We start from the raw sequence: 16,081 nt of genomic DNA on the forward strand, positions 1-16,081 counted from the left end.
AGAAAAAGAAAATAACACCTCCCAATTAGTGATAACATCATCTAATTTTTGGAGAGCCTACTTTTTGTTCCTTTAAATTTCAATCAACAATATTCATTCACTCACTTTCACTCACTTATTGAAAAGGACACTAAAGGGCACTAACCATGATTAATTTAAACTCCTTTCTTATACTTACAGTAACACTGTTATCTCCAGCTTTGGCACTTCCAAAGAATGTTCTTGAAGAACAACAAGCAAAAGACGACCTTGCTAAAAGAGCAGTGTATACAAACATAACATCAGGAACGCTTGACATTCCCATCAGTTTTGACGTCTCTACTATTGATGTCCCCAGTATCAGTATCCCTTCATTTTTAACATCAAGTTTTTTGTTTGATGATCCAGCCGTGACTACCTCACAAGAAAGTACTAACGCTAATGTGGAAACAGTTTCTACAAATTCTGATGATACGACCCAGGTTGCCGATGCAACAGATTCACTACTCACTACAGAAGTTGCCGTCACTCTGAGCAGTTCTGAAGATGAATCACCTGCATCGACGCCGACCCAAGTGGCACCAACAGGTGGTAGTGAAACTAGTACAACAACTTCACCGGCACCTGTTTTCACTTTCACCTTTGAGCCTCCCACTTATACAACTTCGTATGGAGATGAATCGTCTCTCTCAAGCTCGACTCAAACTGAGGATACTAGCACAACGTCGAGCTCGGTACCTATATTTACCTGGCCTTTTGAGCCTCCCTCCAATTCTGACTCTGAAACTGGCGATGCGACCAGTAGTTCTACACCTTCACCGGCAGAATCGTCAGGGGAGTCAACTGGTTTCATTCGCCCATCGATTATCACGTCCTCTGATCTAACATTTCCCGTATCCCCGTCTGATCTTCCAACTGGAGGTTCCGTCGTGTCTAGTGACGAAACCAGTTATTCGACCCCTTCACCAGATGAATCGCCAGTAGAGTCATCAGATGCTCCAACACTGGTTTTGCCACCTGTCACCTCATCCTCTGAGCCTCCAGTTATAACAGTTACTGTCCCTCCAAATGAAACTTCCGACGTTTCTAGTGACGAAACCAGTTATTCAACCCCTTCACCAGATGAACCGCCAGCAGAGTCAACTTTTGTAACACAGAGTTCCCCTCTGGTCGTTACATCCTCAGAGACTCCAGTCGTAACAATCTCTGAACCAACAACCATCACGCCATCTGAAGTTCCCCCTACCTTGTCCACTGAGTCATCAGTTGAGACTCCAGGCGTGGTCAGCTCTATCCCACCAATTGAGTCGTCAATACCGCCAGCTGAACCGACAACTGTAACAAGCTCTGAGCCAGCAATTGTTCCACCGATCGTCGAAACAACAGTTTCAAGTTCAATTGAGTCTGTGGAAAGCACTGTTATTTCAGAAGCTCCATCTCCTGTGACCACTTCAGCAGAAACACCTTCTGAACTGCCGTCAACTGAAGATACTTCAGTTGAGGTTCCTCCAACATCCGTGGTTTCCTCACCTAGAGAAACCTTCACATCGTCAGACACAGCTACTCCAACTATTAGTCCGCTGCCATATTTGACACCTTCAGTATCTTCACAAGAAACAAGCGAAACGATTGAAACTTCAACTACCCTCGAAGTGCCGTCACCAGCAACTCCCACTCAACAAGCGTCTTCTTCTACCGTCACCACTCCAATTGTGGGCACTGATTCAGTTGTGGGAACTGCACCTAGTCAAGTTCCTTATCCAGCCGTGGGATCCACTTCAACCACTCGCACACAGACTTGGATTCCAACAAGCTTGATAATTGCCACAAGTACTCAGCCCTCAGGCACTGCTCGTTCAACTCAGACTGCTAGCGGTTCTAGAGATGAACCAACGTCGACCTTGCCCAAAGCGATCTCCCTGAACCCAACAGGCGAGCCAGAAGAGGGATATGAGCTGATTACTGTTGGCTTCAAAGAACCTTTGAATTATGCATTTGTTGTTGGTAACTCCATGTCTCCAGTACAAATATTCGAATATCTACCAGGTGTTCTATGCTATCCTTATGAAAGTGAACTGGATGCCAGCAAGATTACAGTTTTACAACTGGTCCCTTATACCAGTCCTGATGTCTCGTATATCATCACTGTGGCAGAAGTGTACTTCAAGTCATCTCTCATTGGGGATCTGCAATCAGAAATCCATGATACGTCTAGTTCCCTTTACAGCAACCCCGATCCGTCGGAGAGAGCACTGGCAAACCTTATAGATCCCAGAGTTCCAATCACGGGGCTCAACCTCGGCTCCACCTCTTCGCAGACTTCAGGAAATGGTTCTGGTAACTCTGACAATTCTTCCAATTCCGATGGTGATGGGCTGGACTCCACGGAATCTCAGGGGTCATCAAACACAGGTAAGGTAGCCGGAATTGCAGTGGGGTCCGTAATGGGGTTCACCCTTTACTTGGGTTCCATCGCTCTCTTCTACAGGTACAGAAAAAACAAATCCAAGCTAGCTAGTGATGAAGCAGCTGTCGGTTCATCCGAGTCGCCAGAGACAACTCAAATCTCCAATGTATCTTACTCTTCTCCCGGTGCAATAGTTGTTGGCAGCACGAATAGCCATATTGGCAGCAATTCTAGCCCTGAAGTGACCAGCTCTACTATTAGAGGGGATAGCACTCATAGCAACCTTCCCAAGATCAGTGGACCAGTGAGTACTTACAACTCTTTGGGCTGGTAAACACTCGTCCTTATGTAATAATAAATACCCCGTCATCCTGTATTGTAAAGTATCTATCTAACTATACTACTAAAACTACAACAGTGTCTTTTGTACTTCGTTGAATGAAGCCACCGATCTATAATGATTTCTCAGGGCTGTAAGTAGGTTTAGTTGTTCATTCTTTTTTTTTGATTTGTTAGAGATATCTATCTTGTTTACCCAATCATAGAGCTTTGGTTCAGAAACAACGTCAAGTTCTCTTCCTTTCCATAATTCTTCTTTGAAGTATTCAACCGACATTAATGGAACCATTTTGATGTTTTTGTTGGCGTACTCCACATCCAGGATGTTCCGTATTATCTGACGTTCAATAGAATTGGGGGAGTCCACACAACCATTATTTACGATCTCTAGGGTTCGAATCACCCTTTCTATAATGGAATCTTTGTCCAGAGGGGTATATGGAGTTGTAAAATGCTTTCTTCGCAGTTCTATATCTTCTTTAAATCGCAATCTGACCAAATCTGTGTAGAACTGTTTAATATCTGCTCTAGGGGAGATGAACGGTCTCAATCTTAAATGTCGACGATAAAGAGACAAAAGACGTAGGGAATGGTTTGGATTTTCTTCAAGTAGTTGCTTCTTTATTGGGAGAATAGGCTGTACCAGGCGATTTATTATGGTATATTTGGCTGGTCCATTAGACATCGATTTGAGTTACCAAAAGGCACAGTAAATTTCTCGAAGTTTCACACTCTTTCGAACAGAAGGCTAGGCTCAAATTTAAGCTTAATTTTCAGAGCAGTAACAGACGTTGGGGGCTGATATTACATTATATTCAATTGACCTTCATTAAAAGCTAAATTGTAAATAGTTGACATTTTGTACTGAGTTTACAGTCTTTGTGTTGAACATTAAAACCTAGTTCCGTATCGCGTTCTCAGCAATACAACTGTTTCTACACATGACAAAACCCATCCATGGCCAACAAAATACACTACAAGTACGAAGATATCATCCTGTCGGCGGGATTCACTCGCAAACTAGTTTCTGCCAAGTCAAATTCGCCAGCTGATACCGTAATTTTCCCGATGTTCCCATCTTTCCTTGTAAGTCAACCCCCAATCAACAAAGAGCCTTGTAACCCTCTAACATGAAAGATTACAGTTGATCTCATATTGAACCACAGCAGAGTGACTAGAAAAGTGAATCAACGAATCTGTAGTAAACTGTCCGAATCGTTCTCAAAAGGTTCTTTCTGGAAACAAATCAACTTGGACATGGTACCTTATTATTCGGAAACAGATCATACTTTGGTAGTACAATGTTATTGCAGGTCGTTTAACGAGAAGCTGACTGAAAAGTTCAGAACTCAGCTTCAACATAGCGCTATATTGAAGAACTGTATCGATGAATTGCAAGAGCTGAACTTTTCACTGGAGCTTATCTCAACAAGGCCAATCCTGTATGAAGAACTGGTAGAGCATCTCAACTTCTTGATGACTTCAAACATGTTTCAATTGGAGACTACAGTCCCCATTGTATTCTCTTTCTATGGAATAGACTCATTTCTTGAAACTATTAAATATTGGGAGACTCTTTGCGATGCTTTATCGACAACTAGTACCCGTTCTTTGATGTCATTAAACATGATCAAACTGTTGAACAACAATATGATCCAAAGTGAAAACTTCACAACTCATTTCTTTAAAGAGAATAGGCACTTTTACAACTTTGCAAGCTTTTTCGCTTAATCAGTCTTCAAATTCTCCAGTTCATCAATTTGGTCTTGGATAGTTCTTTGGTCATATACTATAGTCTCCACAATGATGCTCATTAATAAAGGATAGATGTAGATTATGTCTGTTCCGTTCAAATGCTTCCATTTGAATGCTACCAACACTAAAGAATACACTAGGTTGAAAGTTGCTAAACTGAACTTGCTAATATCATAACTCGCAGCTAACGTATCCAGTAGCCTTCGGCTTTGATCCCCATTCAACAGTTTGATTCCGTATGATTGCAACAAAACAAATGACAGGAATGATGAAGTAACAGCAATGAAACTGTACAATGAGTTGCCATTATGACGATAGGCTGGTAATGTAATCAAAAACGTACATACCAATATGATCAAGCTTTGAAAGCCCATCAAGGAAACTCTAACGAATTTGGAACCTAGAAAGTGGTTATCCTGAGTCGAATTCTTGAATTCATTGATTATTTCGACCTGTTCTTTCAACGTGGCGTAGCTGAAATATTCAACATCATCACCATTTCCATCATCTCCGGGGTAACCAAGCTTTCTGTTGAGTCGACGTAGTCTAGACATAACATTGAATAAGAAACGAGATTACCGAAATCTAGAAACTACAGGAAGGCGGTGTTGGAAAAATCTCAAAAATCTAGAACTTACCGTCCTTAGTTCGTTACAGGTTACGCATAAATCAAGCTTTATCGTTCACAATTCACGTGGCTTCGGGCGGCCGTTACCGTATGTAATCATTCTGCGCGTTACTAGTTGTGACATAACGAATTACTACTAACAACTGAGACGTTCCGATCTCTGGTTGTTAGTACCGATTAGATGTGTTTCGCTATGGGGGATGAACATTATATTCCACTATAAAAGAAAGTTGAAAGTTAATTGGAAATGATAAGAAACTATCGAAACTCTCCTTACACTCATTATGCAATTCTTAAAGACAATTTCTTTGGCTATCATTTCCACTCTTGTCTCGTCTGCTGTGGGAGGACCTATTAGAAAATTTGGTAACGACTCCAAACAGTGCACTGATTCAAGCTTCTACCACACCCTGAACACTACTTTCATTACCAACTCTACTTCTACTCGGTTTAACTCAAGCAGCTTAGAGCCCACTGAGCCATCAACTACTGTCACTGTGGAAACCTCAGCATCTTCATCAGAGCAAACTCCAGTTGAATCGTCTAGTGGTTCTGAAACTACAGGAAGAGGAACATTCTATAACGTCAGTGCTGATGCGTGTGGAACTTCCCATACCAATGCGGATGATGTTGTCGCCATTGCTCAAAGCTTATATGAGTCCCTTGGAGTCAGCAATGAGTACGTAAGTACAGCTTGCGGAAGATACATCAATGCTAGCTACGGTGGAAAAAGTGTGAGAGTCCAAGTAGTCGACGCATGCGCCTCCTGTTCCGAGAATGATCTTGATTTTTCGCCTTCAGCTTTCCAAAAGTTGGCTGACCCAGAACTTGGAGTGATCCAAGTTACTTGGTCCTTTGAATAGAGTATGTATATCTGTTAACGTCTAAAGGTAAATACTATGGGTTTTTTTTCGTTCTTGGTGCATGAACTTGGACATCCAACATCCCTAGATCGCGGAACTAGTGGAGTCATCTACGCTGATCAACTTGTTCATACAATACAAAATTATCTTTTCTGCTTACCAGCAGCCCAGTTGTGGCACAGTAGTGGACTTCAAATGGCCAGAGGAAATCAAAGAGAGCTTGCGAGACAGAAAAATCTCAAGAAGCAGCAGCAACAGAAGAGTAAGAGGGACGGAGACCCAGTGAAGAATAAGGAGAACGACGCTGCTATTTTGCGAGAGAAACAGGCAAAAGGTAAGTGATTGAGGATGATCTGAAATGTTTTCTAGTGTATTAACGAGGTTAGCGGATGCAAGAAAGGCAGCTGAGGCAGCTGAAAAGGCCAAGAAGAAATAGCTCAATTAATAGAAATGTATCAAGTTTTATCACGTTTAGAATTATGTAATCGCTTCTAAGAGGCAGTCTGTAAAGAAGCCTTGTTGGTAGCAGCAGCAGTCTTCTCCACGTCGTATTGGAAGTCAAAGTATGGTTGGTCGAAATGATGTAATCTGACATAACCATCTTCTCCCCCAGAGGCAAACCCAGTACCTTTGGGGTGGATGGCGATCGTGTTAATAGGACCGAAGTGACCTTTAATACGCCCTATTTCATCTTTGAAAATCTTGTGGAATATTTTACTCTCAAACTTACCATCAGCAGATTTAGTGGTAGTGACATCTTTGGCATCTTGACCACCTCCGAGGATAATGTAATCCTTTACAGGGGTGATTACAGCTGAGTTGACAGGAGCCTTGGCTTGATATTGTTTTAGTAGTTTGAACTCCAACACATCGACCAATACAGCAGATTGGTCTTTTGAAGAAGTGATGAAATATGTTCTGTCAGGAGAAAATTGTAAGTCGGTCACAATACCCTCATGGTATTTGGCAGTCTCTAAGAACTCTCCGGTTTCAGCATCAATCTTAGAAATAGACCCATCGTTGTGTCCAGCAATGATATATTTGTCTCCATATGACCAACCGGCAACAGTGAAAACACCAAGTTCTGGCTGTCTCTTGATCACTAATAATGGTTCAGTAGACTGTTCTTCTTTTGTGAAATCCACTGGGTAAATGGAAATAGTACCAGGGTGTCCCATGACCTCTGCAGTTAAGACCAAAACCTTTGATGCATCTTTGTTGAACTCTACTCCTCTGACAGGAGTGACCGTGTTCCAAGTGAATATGCATTCTCCGGTTTCCACTCTCCACAATTTTGCAGAGAAGTCGGCGCTTCCTGTGATGGCAAAGGTCGTCGTCGGATCTATATCGATTGCAGAAATAGCACCTGAGTGGCCATTCAAAGTACCCAATCTTTCACCATTACTAGAGTACCAAATACTTGCTACCGAATCCTTGGAGACCGAAAATAGCAAGTCTCCATCTCTGTTGAATTTGACCTGAGACAGAGGACGCTCATGTCCCTTCAGTAAAATTGGTCTCATCCTTGTAGATTATGATGGATAAAACTTTTCGATAAAATTTGAGGTGAGTTTATTTGGTCGTGCACTGGCAGATTTTTCCGTAAGAGGATCTTATAAAGATATAGGCAACGAGAATTTTGAGACTTAGAGAAGGCACTATGGCCGAGCGGTTAAGGCGAAAGACTTGAATCTTTAAGAAATCTTTTGGGCTCTGCCCGCGCAGGTTCGAGTCCTGCTGGTGTCGATATTTTTTTTTACTGTCATTATGAGGGTTTACTTGTTCGATTAACATGATTGTCTACAATCTTGGAGATGAGATAGCCACACTATCTTTAGGGTGATAATTCGGTAATGCTTTGCTTTTTGATTGAAGATTTAGCAGGCCCTATGTGTGTTCAGGATCGACCGCGCTCTGAAGTAGCATACATAAAGGTGAAGCGGTGTGGAATTGTGAAGTCTTCTGACTGTAGAGTTTCACGGGTAAAGATTTTGAGATGCCCAAGTTTATTTTTCAGCATGGCAAATGGAGACAGTTCTTTGGCTGCTAATTGCCGAACATCAGAAATTGAACATCAAAACGGACACCCACGAACTAGGGATCACAACTGACAAGTATCTATGGTTCTAGCACCTATTAGAACAGAGCCCACACCAACAATACATAAAACCATTCACATTTACCAAAAAAATGGAGTTCTCATGAGATGAAGGAGAATCGAGTTCTGTCCCCGACCAAGAAAGCACATGCAAGTGCCTCTGGAAATCATATCCGAAACAAGACGTTATTTTGTGTCAATAGACTCATATGCAGAAAGTGGTTGATGTGCGGAACTCAATTGACTCCCACGCAGATAAAGCAGGCGACATTTGCTCGTTCGTATGATAGAGAGCAAGTCCACCAACAAAACAAAAAGAAAACTGTTATGGCAACTCACAGCGTAAAAGTAAGCGATCAATAAAAAAGCAGACAATTCGTGTAAGACTTGAAACTGATGCAAGATTGATACGTATCTATGGTTTTGACTTGGGGCACCGCACAAGAGAAATATTTTTGTTGTCGGCAGCAATATGCAGCTACATGCAAGTGATATTATTTGGTATTGATTTGCGATGCCTTCCCATGCAGCCGAATAATCTTGAGGACACTCTTTTAGTAAATCAGTGAATCTCCAGGTCGTTCGCTCGCATTTTGTGGCTCTCATCGTGAAGATCTTCTTGGCACATAAATTTGAGATATCTATTTGCCTATATCTCCAAATTTAGGTTCAATCCGAACTCACACCACGAACGAAAGCCAGATCTTCTTTGGGTTGACAAGATGTTCAGGAAATCACAACAACGGTCAAGCAATCATACTGTACAGATGATGTTGCAGACGTATGCCTCAACCTCGAAAATATGGTCGTAGTCTTGACGATTTTGATGTAGTTTTGACTTAACTTGGAATGCTTCGCTAATATCGGTAGCTTTATCGCAATAGCCATAGCGCAATATCGTAATCGGACGGTAACGAACATAAGGAAATGTTCTTGAACAAAGCCTGCAGCTAACTTTTCATGGAGCCAGACTATTTTGATACGAAAAGGTTCTTCAGCCAGAAGTATTTTCAAGTCAATATCTATCAGTAGTAGTTTTATTGGATTAAAATTTATCTAGTATATCCTTGAATATTCTTATGTGTTAAGGAAACACATTTAAGGCGTTAAAATTGTGAATCAGTCACTTTGCTATGGCAAGTTGTTTTCAGTCCTTCGCTAGCTTGAGCTTAAGATGCCTAGTTTTGTGGACCAAACGCAGGAGCTCTCTAATTCCTAAAAGATCAAACTGTTTCCGACACTGTCTATCTTCCAAGTTGACTTGAAACTAAAAGTATAACAGTTTTTGGAATTCGAAGTGTTGAGTCCGGCAGCTTAAGAGCTATCTTATTTTTTACATTTGGACCTCCACAAACTGTGAACCACTTAAAGTTCATTCTTTAACTGATTCTAATTTCAAGCAGTTAGTCTTGGCGTTTGTTGGACAGTTCACAAAATATACGTGTCACTAGTAGTGGAGGTCATTTTGAGACATAGAATTTCAGAAAACACCTTATTTAGATATGCCTACTCGGTTATGCATGCATGTACTTTTATGCACAAAATTTCTGTTTCAGAAATAAAATTCAATGCACTCTTGCATCAGTATTAGTCAAGAGATTTTGTGTAGATACTGCTTCATTTTCCTTCCCGATAATCGAACTACAAAGTACCACCAGCTTGCTCAATTCATCCTTGTTTACTATGTTTACTCTGAGTCATGCTGGCCTTGTTTTCAAGTTCAAGGTTTAAGAAAAACGCTAAGTTCTCCAATAACTTGACCCACTTCTGAGGTCGTACTTGCCTGGTAGTCAATTGTCCTCCCTCCAAAATTCAAACTATCAGTGCTGCTAGGGGAACAGATAATACGTATAGTGTTCTCTCCCTTGCAAGTTTCCTTAAAGCTAAACAATTTGGCCGAATTTGGATTTTTGGTCTTACTGTCTTTTCTCTAGCTGATTATTCTTTGACCTCCAACATACGATATTGACGCCCGCTCAAATGAACAATAACTCGGAAATCATATCAAGAATTCAAAAGGTTTCATGCAGTTGTATCCGCTCCAGATTCTGGATGACCGATGTGACTGGAGCCTCCAATATCAGTTGTGATACAATGTTAGGTGTTCTAGGAGTTGTGGCTATGGCTTGAATGAGGCAGGACGAGATATCAAAATAAAGGGCTCTTTTTCGAATGGCAAGAAAATGTTCTTTCTGTTGCGGAAATAAACTGACCTGAGGCGGGGATCAGCCAACTTCACAAACCTGAAGGGTGAGTTAGAACTACATTGATGTTCTAACCACCATATCGACCATCGCTAATATTGACCAATTAAGGTCTTACCTGAAATTACCAGGGAGACTGTTTACTGTGAAATAATACTGCTAACACCACCTAGTACTGTTAGCCAGTAGAAACAATTACACAACCCTGCCATTGTTACCCTCTGGTGTTGTGCAAGCGTACCAATCACCAAGCCTTTTTATTATGCCACTGTTGTTAGAACACAATTACTTTGGGCATTTTATTACTACTATGGTAGTTTGCGCCATCAACAACTAATTGGAGACAATGAGAATGTTGTCAGTTCCCACCCACTACCATTACTGTTAGAGATTTATGTTACAATAACGTATGTTTTGCCTATGTTCACTGCAGAACCCCAATAATACCAGAAAGCAAACACAATCTCTAGGGCCAATTTTACCGGTACAAGTGTTCAAAAACAATCGCAGGGCGTTTTTTGTTGCCGTCTCTTTTTTCCATGTTCCCGTTCAGAAAGTTTACTCTGATACTGTCATGAGTTATGATATTTAACGCAGTGACCCTTTCTGGTCACTAGTCCGCAGGACACCAATTCTTCCCACTTCTGCTTTTGAGAAGGTGACAAGACTGACCGCTTGATCAGTGTGATCCTGAAACTTAAGATGCCAAAGGCGATCATCATGATGTTACATTAAAATATTGATTATACAATTACTTCCTCTTTGGACTTGAGTTTGGTCCATTTTTCACGATCATACTGCCCCACAAACATGGAAGGACAAGATGATCCTTGGCTACTCTCCCTAGAACTTGGATTATCGCTCAGTGGAGGATAATGTCTTAAAGTTGATAGATTAGGTTTTTCAGGAGAGCCATGGACCGTTCTTAGAGAACGATCACCCCTATGAATGCTCTGCGACGAAACATGAAAACAGGACATAGATTTGGAAAGACTGTGGGTCTTCCTTTTCACAGGTGAAGTTGGTGCAGATGCAAAAGTCATCCCAACATGGATGCTGCTAGTCAACGACGAGTTTGATTTATGGTGAACGGAGTTTTTGCTTCGAATTTCATTCTTTAGTTCTCTTAGTTTCTTGATTGGACTGGTATTTTTGAACGTTGCAATGGAAGATCTTCGCTGCTTTCCCTTAGATTGTATGTCTAAGCCTTCTTCTTCCTGTATGAGTGTTTGCTTTGAACCTACATTTGTCATTAGTGTTAACCCCACATTTGCCTCAACTGTGGAGGAGTCTTGACTTTCAGCTTGCCTTAGTTTGTTGTTACTAAACGAGTACAATGAAGGAGCTCCAAATGACGTTTCCTGTTCCATATGCTCTACACTGCTTGCATCATTATTGTGGAACAACTGTTCCGTGTTTCGGAATTCAGGGTTCAATTGATACAGCTCTGTTGTGACCCCTTTTCTTTCTTGCCTTTGATTCCAGTCAGTATAATTTTCGTTCCAGTTTCTTAAGGAAACGTGACTAATATTCCCTGTTCTATTAGAGTTCCAAAGATCTTTTTGAGGATAGCTCTCTGGGATATCGCTCAGGTCGTCGATAAACAACTTCCCCTCACTATCATGGTTCTCGTTATCTTGATGAGATTTTTCCGGAGTCCCCATCATTTCATTTCGCAAATACGAAATATCACTCTTACCTTGTTGGAGAACAGGTGGTAGCAACGAATTGGATATATTCCTTATGATATTTTTCTCAAACTCCAATGATCTCTTAGATTTTAGGGATTCTTTGTGATTATGCACTTTGTATTCTTCAGGGTCAAAACACTGTTGGGACGATCTCTCGGACCCAAGTTGCATACTGCTCTTGATATCCTGGGAGTATTGGGCTGGTTCATGGATTTTAACAGAATCATTATTATCGTTGCACCAGGTGGCCTGTCCCTCATTTGGAAGGTGTGTGGGTATATTTGTTTCTTGCACCAAGGTCTGGGCTGAAGCCTTATAGTTGAGGATGGTTTCCAAGGCAAAACTTTCTTCATCTTTGGGAAATTCTATCTTCGGCGTGGAATGGGGGATGAAGTGAGTAAGAACAATCTTGAACACCTGCGACAAAATGAACAGGGATATCAGACAAATGGTTAAGTTATAGTACGATTCCAAGTATTTTGCCATTCTCTCGACGTTCTTCACAATTCTAGCCAACCAAGTGATTCCGCTAGCTAGAGATGCCACACAACTTACTAGTAGACAGCCCATGAATAGGACTCCTCCTTGAGAAGTTCCAACGACAACAATACCAGCCAGTGGTATTAATTCGCCTACTGCGAGAGCAACGAGTGTTGGCTCAAAGGATACTTTTTTGCAAAGGTAAATTGCTAAGGATGAGTTAACTATGCAAATCGCCGTGCTGAGACAGCTCAGTATGAGAAATGGTACACGAATCTTCATTATGTGCTTCCTCCCTGAATCAAAAACTGAGAGGAAAACAGTAAGATCAAGATTGAGTGTGATTTCCTTCTAACCTTTGCGTGTCCCTTTGAGCACTGTAGTTGGTACCGTTAGTACTGTCGGTGCAGGGTATAATACACTAAACTTGTTTACATCATGCCCAAACGGGTAATACTCAAACATGAAATAACAACAAAAACAAAAAATATCGACACCAGCAGGACTCGAACCTGCGCGGGCAGAGCCCAAAAGATTTCTTAAAGATTCAAGTCTTTCGCCTTAACCGCTCGGCCATAGTGCCTTTAACAAATTTGAATGTAAATATGTATATCATGTTCATAGTGAATAGTCATTAAATTTGTAAGCATCCAGATCTAAATGTCTTGCTGACTACAAATATTCTTGTACCAGGAGACCTAAAATTTGACTTTTGGCATGCATTATTTATCACCCACCGACAGGGCTGTGTCATTTTCTTCTAGACTTTTTTTGATTGTAGATTAAAACTTTAAAACAATAGGGTCTAGCTGCATCATTACTCATTAGTCGAGAGATTACAGGTCGAAATTAGTAACATTTATACGGAAAGGCAAATTTAGAGACTCATTTGGGACGTGAGGTATACTGTTTAATTAGGAATCGCAGGTGTATATCTGGCAGTCCTTCAATGGCTCTCTCGATGGTGTGGGACAGAACTTTTTCGGAAAATTTAAGCATTCAGGTAATTTCTATGCCATCTTTTTGACGCCCAGCCAATAAATTAACATTGCTCGCGATCGTACCTGCTCCTCCCGCACCGCACCCTCCATCAAAACGGTCAGGCAAGCGACTGTTATTTTATTCAAACAAACCTCCTTATCAACTCAACTATAGAAGAAATCAATTCAACCAAAGAGCAATGTCAGAAAAATCTCAGTAAGTATTAGCAATGCTATGAATGCACTACAAAATTGTAACTAACATCTAACTTTAGAACTGCTCTGGACTCAAGCTCAAAGTTGAATGCTTCTTTGCTGCGACTTAAGTTCCTAGATTGCCTTAGAAATGGTGATAAGCAGAAGCTTCAAAAACAAATGGATGAAATCAAGAATAGCAATTATCCTCCAAACTCAGAAGTTAGCAAAGTAGCCAAGTATTTACTTCATTATGCTGTGCAAGTTGCACCTTTGAGCATAGTGCAATACATTGTGGAGAAGGGTCTAGTGTCTGATGTCAATATTCAAGATGGTGATGGTAACACTCCCTTGCATTTAGCGGCCCAGAATACTAGGGATGACATCGTTAGCTTTTTGATGTCCCTAGATACAATTAACGACTGCATCCTGAACAAAAATAAGCAGCAACCAATTGAATTAGCAGGCGATATTGAAACTGGTCAACTCTTTTCAGATTTACGTACAAAGTTTGTGGAGAAAAGTGCTGCCGAATTGAGAAAGAACTTCGAAAGTCGGAATTTTGAAAAATTAGATGAATTATTAACCGACCCCCGTACTAAAGAACTGCTTGATATCAACGGAACAGACCCTGTAACTGGCGATACTGTTCTCCACGAGTACGTAAAGAGAAATGATCCACAGATGGTCAAGTTTATTGTCTCTCATGGTGGCGATCCATTTAAGAGGAATGTGAAGGGGAAATTACCCATTGACACGGCTGTTTCTTCTGAAGTAAAAAAGATATTAAAAGAAAGCTCTAAGGAACAGAACATTATTGACCAGGGTGCAACATCGGTTGGACCTCCCACTTTTAAAGGTTTTTTAAAGAAATGGACTAACTTCGCAGGCGGTTACAAGTTACGTTGGTTCATTTTGGATGACCATGGTAGACTTTCATACTTCAAATCCCCCAATGATATAAACAATTCCTGCAGAGGCTCGATTAATCTCTGCCATGCCTCATTGAAAATGGATAGCTCTGAAAAGTCTAAATTTGAAATTATCATTGTTGGAGCCGGATCAGTTAGTAAATGGCATTTGAAAGCAAACCACTATATTGAAACGAATAGATGGGTTTGGGCATTACAAAATGCTATCAGATACGCCAAAGATATAGAGAAAAAAAGAAAACTATTAGAAAAGGAGTCAAGTTCCAAATCATCAGCGGTTTCACGTGCCAGAGAAAGCTTTGACAGCTCAAGAAATTCTCACACTTATAACATCAATTCCAAAAATGCAATGGGCCATTTTAGAACAAGCTCAGCTGCTTCATCTATTTCGAACTCAAGCTACTATGATAATGAGCCTGATTCAGCTCCAGTATCCGAAATCAGTAGAAAACCATCAAAGAGGTTGGAAAAGTCAGGTCAGGGCTTGCCTGATATATCAGAAGCGCATCCTTTGAACACAGACAAGAACCTTACAATTGCAGATTCTGTTTCCATGGATTCATCGAGAAAGGCAATTGTAAACGCCTCTAACCAAAGTTTTGCCTCGGACTACGACGATGAAAACTCCGAATTAGTACACGGTGATCTTGAAGAATATGATCCAGAGGCTGAAGACGTTGAAAACTCTTCAGACATTGGTGAAGGGTATCAGGATCAATTCAGAGCTTTATCTGTTTATTCATCCGAGTTGAAAGTATTGCAAAATAATCTGACGATGGAGTTGTCAACTTTCAAAGACCTATTGAACTCTTACCGAGGACTATACGTTTGCAGAGATATCATCTAATAGCGTGCTGAATATTGAACGGATATTTCAGAAGTATACCAAACTGGTTGCTTTAAGAACCGAGAAGTTGACAAGAACTTTGGAACGTCAAATAAAGATCTCAAGTTTGTGGGAAAAGGAAATTCAAAACCTAGATTCGGAGATTAGAGATCGTGAAGAAAGGCTTGCCACTTTGGAAAATAAACAAAAAAGTTTGAGGAAAGTCCTAAAGAACAGATTTTCACTTTCTGGCGAAAGTTCCAAACCCGAAGTTACGCAGGTGACCGTTACCGGATCGTCCCCCATTACAGAAGCTGCAATGGAAGGTGAAGCAGAAATTATTGATATGCTAAAGGACGAAAGCGATGACGACGATGATCAGTTTTTTGACGCTGAGGATGACTCTAGTAGTATTCAGAGTGGCATCGCTCCTGACGAAACAATCAGTGAGAAAGAACCGGTTACCGAGAGGAGAAAGAGTCGCGCAGCTACTCTTGTCGAAGAAGGAGATGCTGAGGGTGGAGTTCACCCCTTGGTGACTTTACTTCAAAGAGAAAAATCTTTAATCCTGGAGAAAGAAGGTTCGTTTTTGGGGTATGAAGATGGAATTAGAACTCGTCTTTCCCTATCCGACGACAGACCTAAAATCTCCTTATGGGGAATTTTAAAGTCTATGATTGGAAAAGACATGACAAAGATGACAC

At 41.0% G+C, this 16,081-nt stretch overlaps 8 protein-coding genes across 8 annotated transcripts; 4 read left to right on the forward strand and 4 right to left on the reverse strand.

Moving 5' to 3' along the window:
• Positions 1 to 146: 146 nt before the first annotated feature.
• Positions 147 to 2,720, forward strand: PAS_chr1-3_0276 (Mucin family member; the record flags this gene model as incomplete). The annotated part of the gene is made up of 1 exon (XM_002489577.1): positions 147 to 2,720. One exon carries the CDS (start codon positions 147 to 149, stop codon positions 2,718 to 2,720), a length of 2,574 nt encoding a protein of 857 aa, XP_002489622.1.
• A 75-nt stretch (positions 2,721 to 2,795) lies between these two features.
• Positions 2,796 to 3,410, reverse strand: PAS_chr1-3_0277 (Hypothetical protein; the record flags this gene model as incomplete). Its single annotated transcript, XM_002489578.1, has 1 exon — positions 2,796 to 3,410. One exon carries the CDS (start codon positions 3,408 to 3,410, stop codon positions 2,796 to 2,798), a length of 615 nt encoding a protein of 204 aa, XP_002489623.1.
• A 572-nt stretch (positions 3,411 to 3,982) lies between these two features.
• PAS_chr1-3_0278 (Hypothetical protein) lies at positions 3,983 to 4,456 on the forward strand (the record flags this gene model as incomplete). The annotated part of the gene is made up of 1 exon (XM_002489579.1): positions 3,983 to 4,456. The coding sequence occupies one exon, from the start codon at positions 3,983 to 3,985 to the stop codon at positions 4,454 to 4,456; it is 474 nt and encodes a 157-aa protein (XP_002489624.1).
• PAS_chr1-3_0279 (Hypothetical protein) lies at positions 4,453 to 5,034 on the reverse strand (the record flags this gene model as incomplete). Its single annotated transcript, XM_002489580.1, has 1 exon — positions 4,453 to 5,034. One exon carries the CDS (start codon positions 5,032 to 5,034, stop codon positions 4,453 to 4,455), a length of 582 nt encoding a protein of 193 aa, XP_002489625.1.
• A 358-nt stretch (positions 5,035 to 5,392) lies between these two features.
• Positions 5,393 to 5,971, forward strand: PAS_chr1-3_0280 (Hypothetical protein; the record flags this gene model as incomplete). Its single annotated transcript, XM_002489581.1, has 1 exon — positions 5,393 to 5,971. One exon carries the CDS (start codon positions 5,393 to 5,395, stop codon positions 5,969 to 5,971), a length of 579 nt encoding a protein of 192 aa, XP_002489626.1.
• Positions 5,972 to 6,166: 195 nt separating this feature from the next.
• Positions 6,167 to 6,407, forward strand: PAS_chr1-3_0312 (uncharacterized protein; the record flags this gene model as incomplete). The annotated part of the gene is made up of 2 exons (XM_002489582.1): positions 6,167 to 6,305; positions 6,358 to 6,407. 2 exons carry the CDS (start codon positions 6,167 to 6,169, stop codon positions 6,405 to 6,407), a joined length of 189 nt encoding a protein of 62 aa, XP_002489627.1.
• Positions 6,408 to 6,462: 55 nt separating this feature from the next.
• On the reverse strand, positions 6,463 to 7,494 carry PAS_chr1-3_0281 (Subunit of the core complex of translation initiation factor (eIF3); the record flags this gene model as incomplete). Its single annotated transcript, XM_002489583.1, has 1 exon — positions 6,463 to 7,494. One exon carries the CDS (start codon positions 7,492 to 7,494, stop codon positions 6,463 to 6,465), a length of 1,032 nt encoding a protein of 343 aa, XP_002489628.1.
• Positions 7,495 to 11,016: 3,522 nt separating this feature from the next.
• On the reverse strand, positions 11,017 to 12,726 carry PAS_chr1-3_0285 (Hypothetical protein; the record flags this gene model as incomplete). The annotated part of the gene is made up of 1 exon (XM_002489584.1): positions 11,017 to 12,726. One exon carries the CDS (start codon positions 12,724 to 12,726, stop codon positions 11,017 to 11,019), a length of 1,710 nt encoding a protein of 569 aa, XP_002489629.1.
• Between the last annotated feature and the right edge of the window lie 3,355 nt (positions 12,727 to 16,081).

This window comes from Komagataella phaffii, chromosome 1, assembly GCF_000027005.1.
Source record: "Komagataella phaffii GS115 chromosome 1, complete sequence".
Classification (NCBI taxonomy): domain Eukaryota; kingdom Fungi; phylum Ascomycota; class Pichiomycetes; order Pichiales; family Pichiaceae; genus Komagataella; species Komagataella phaffii.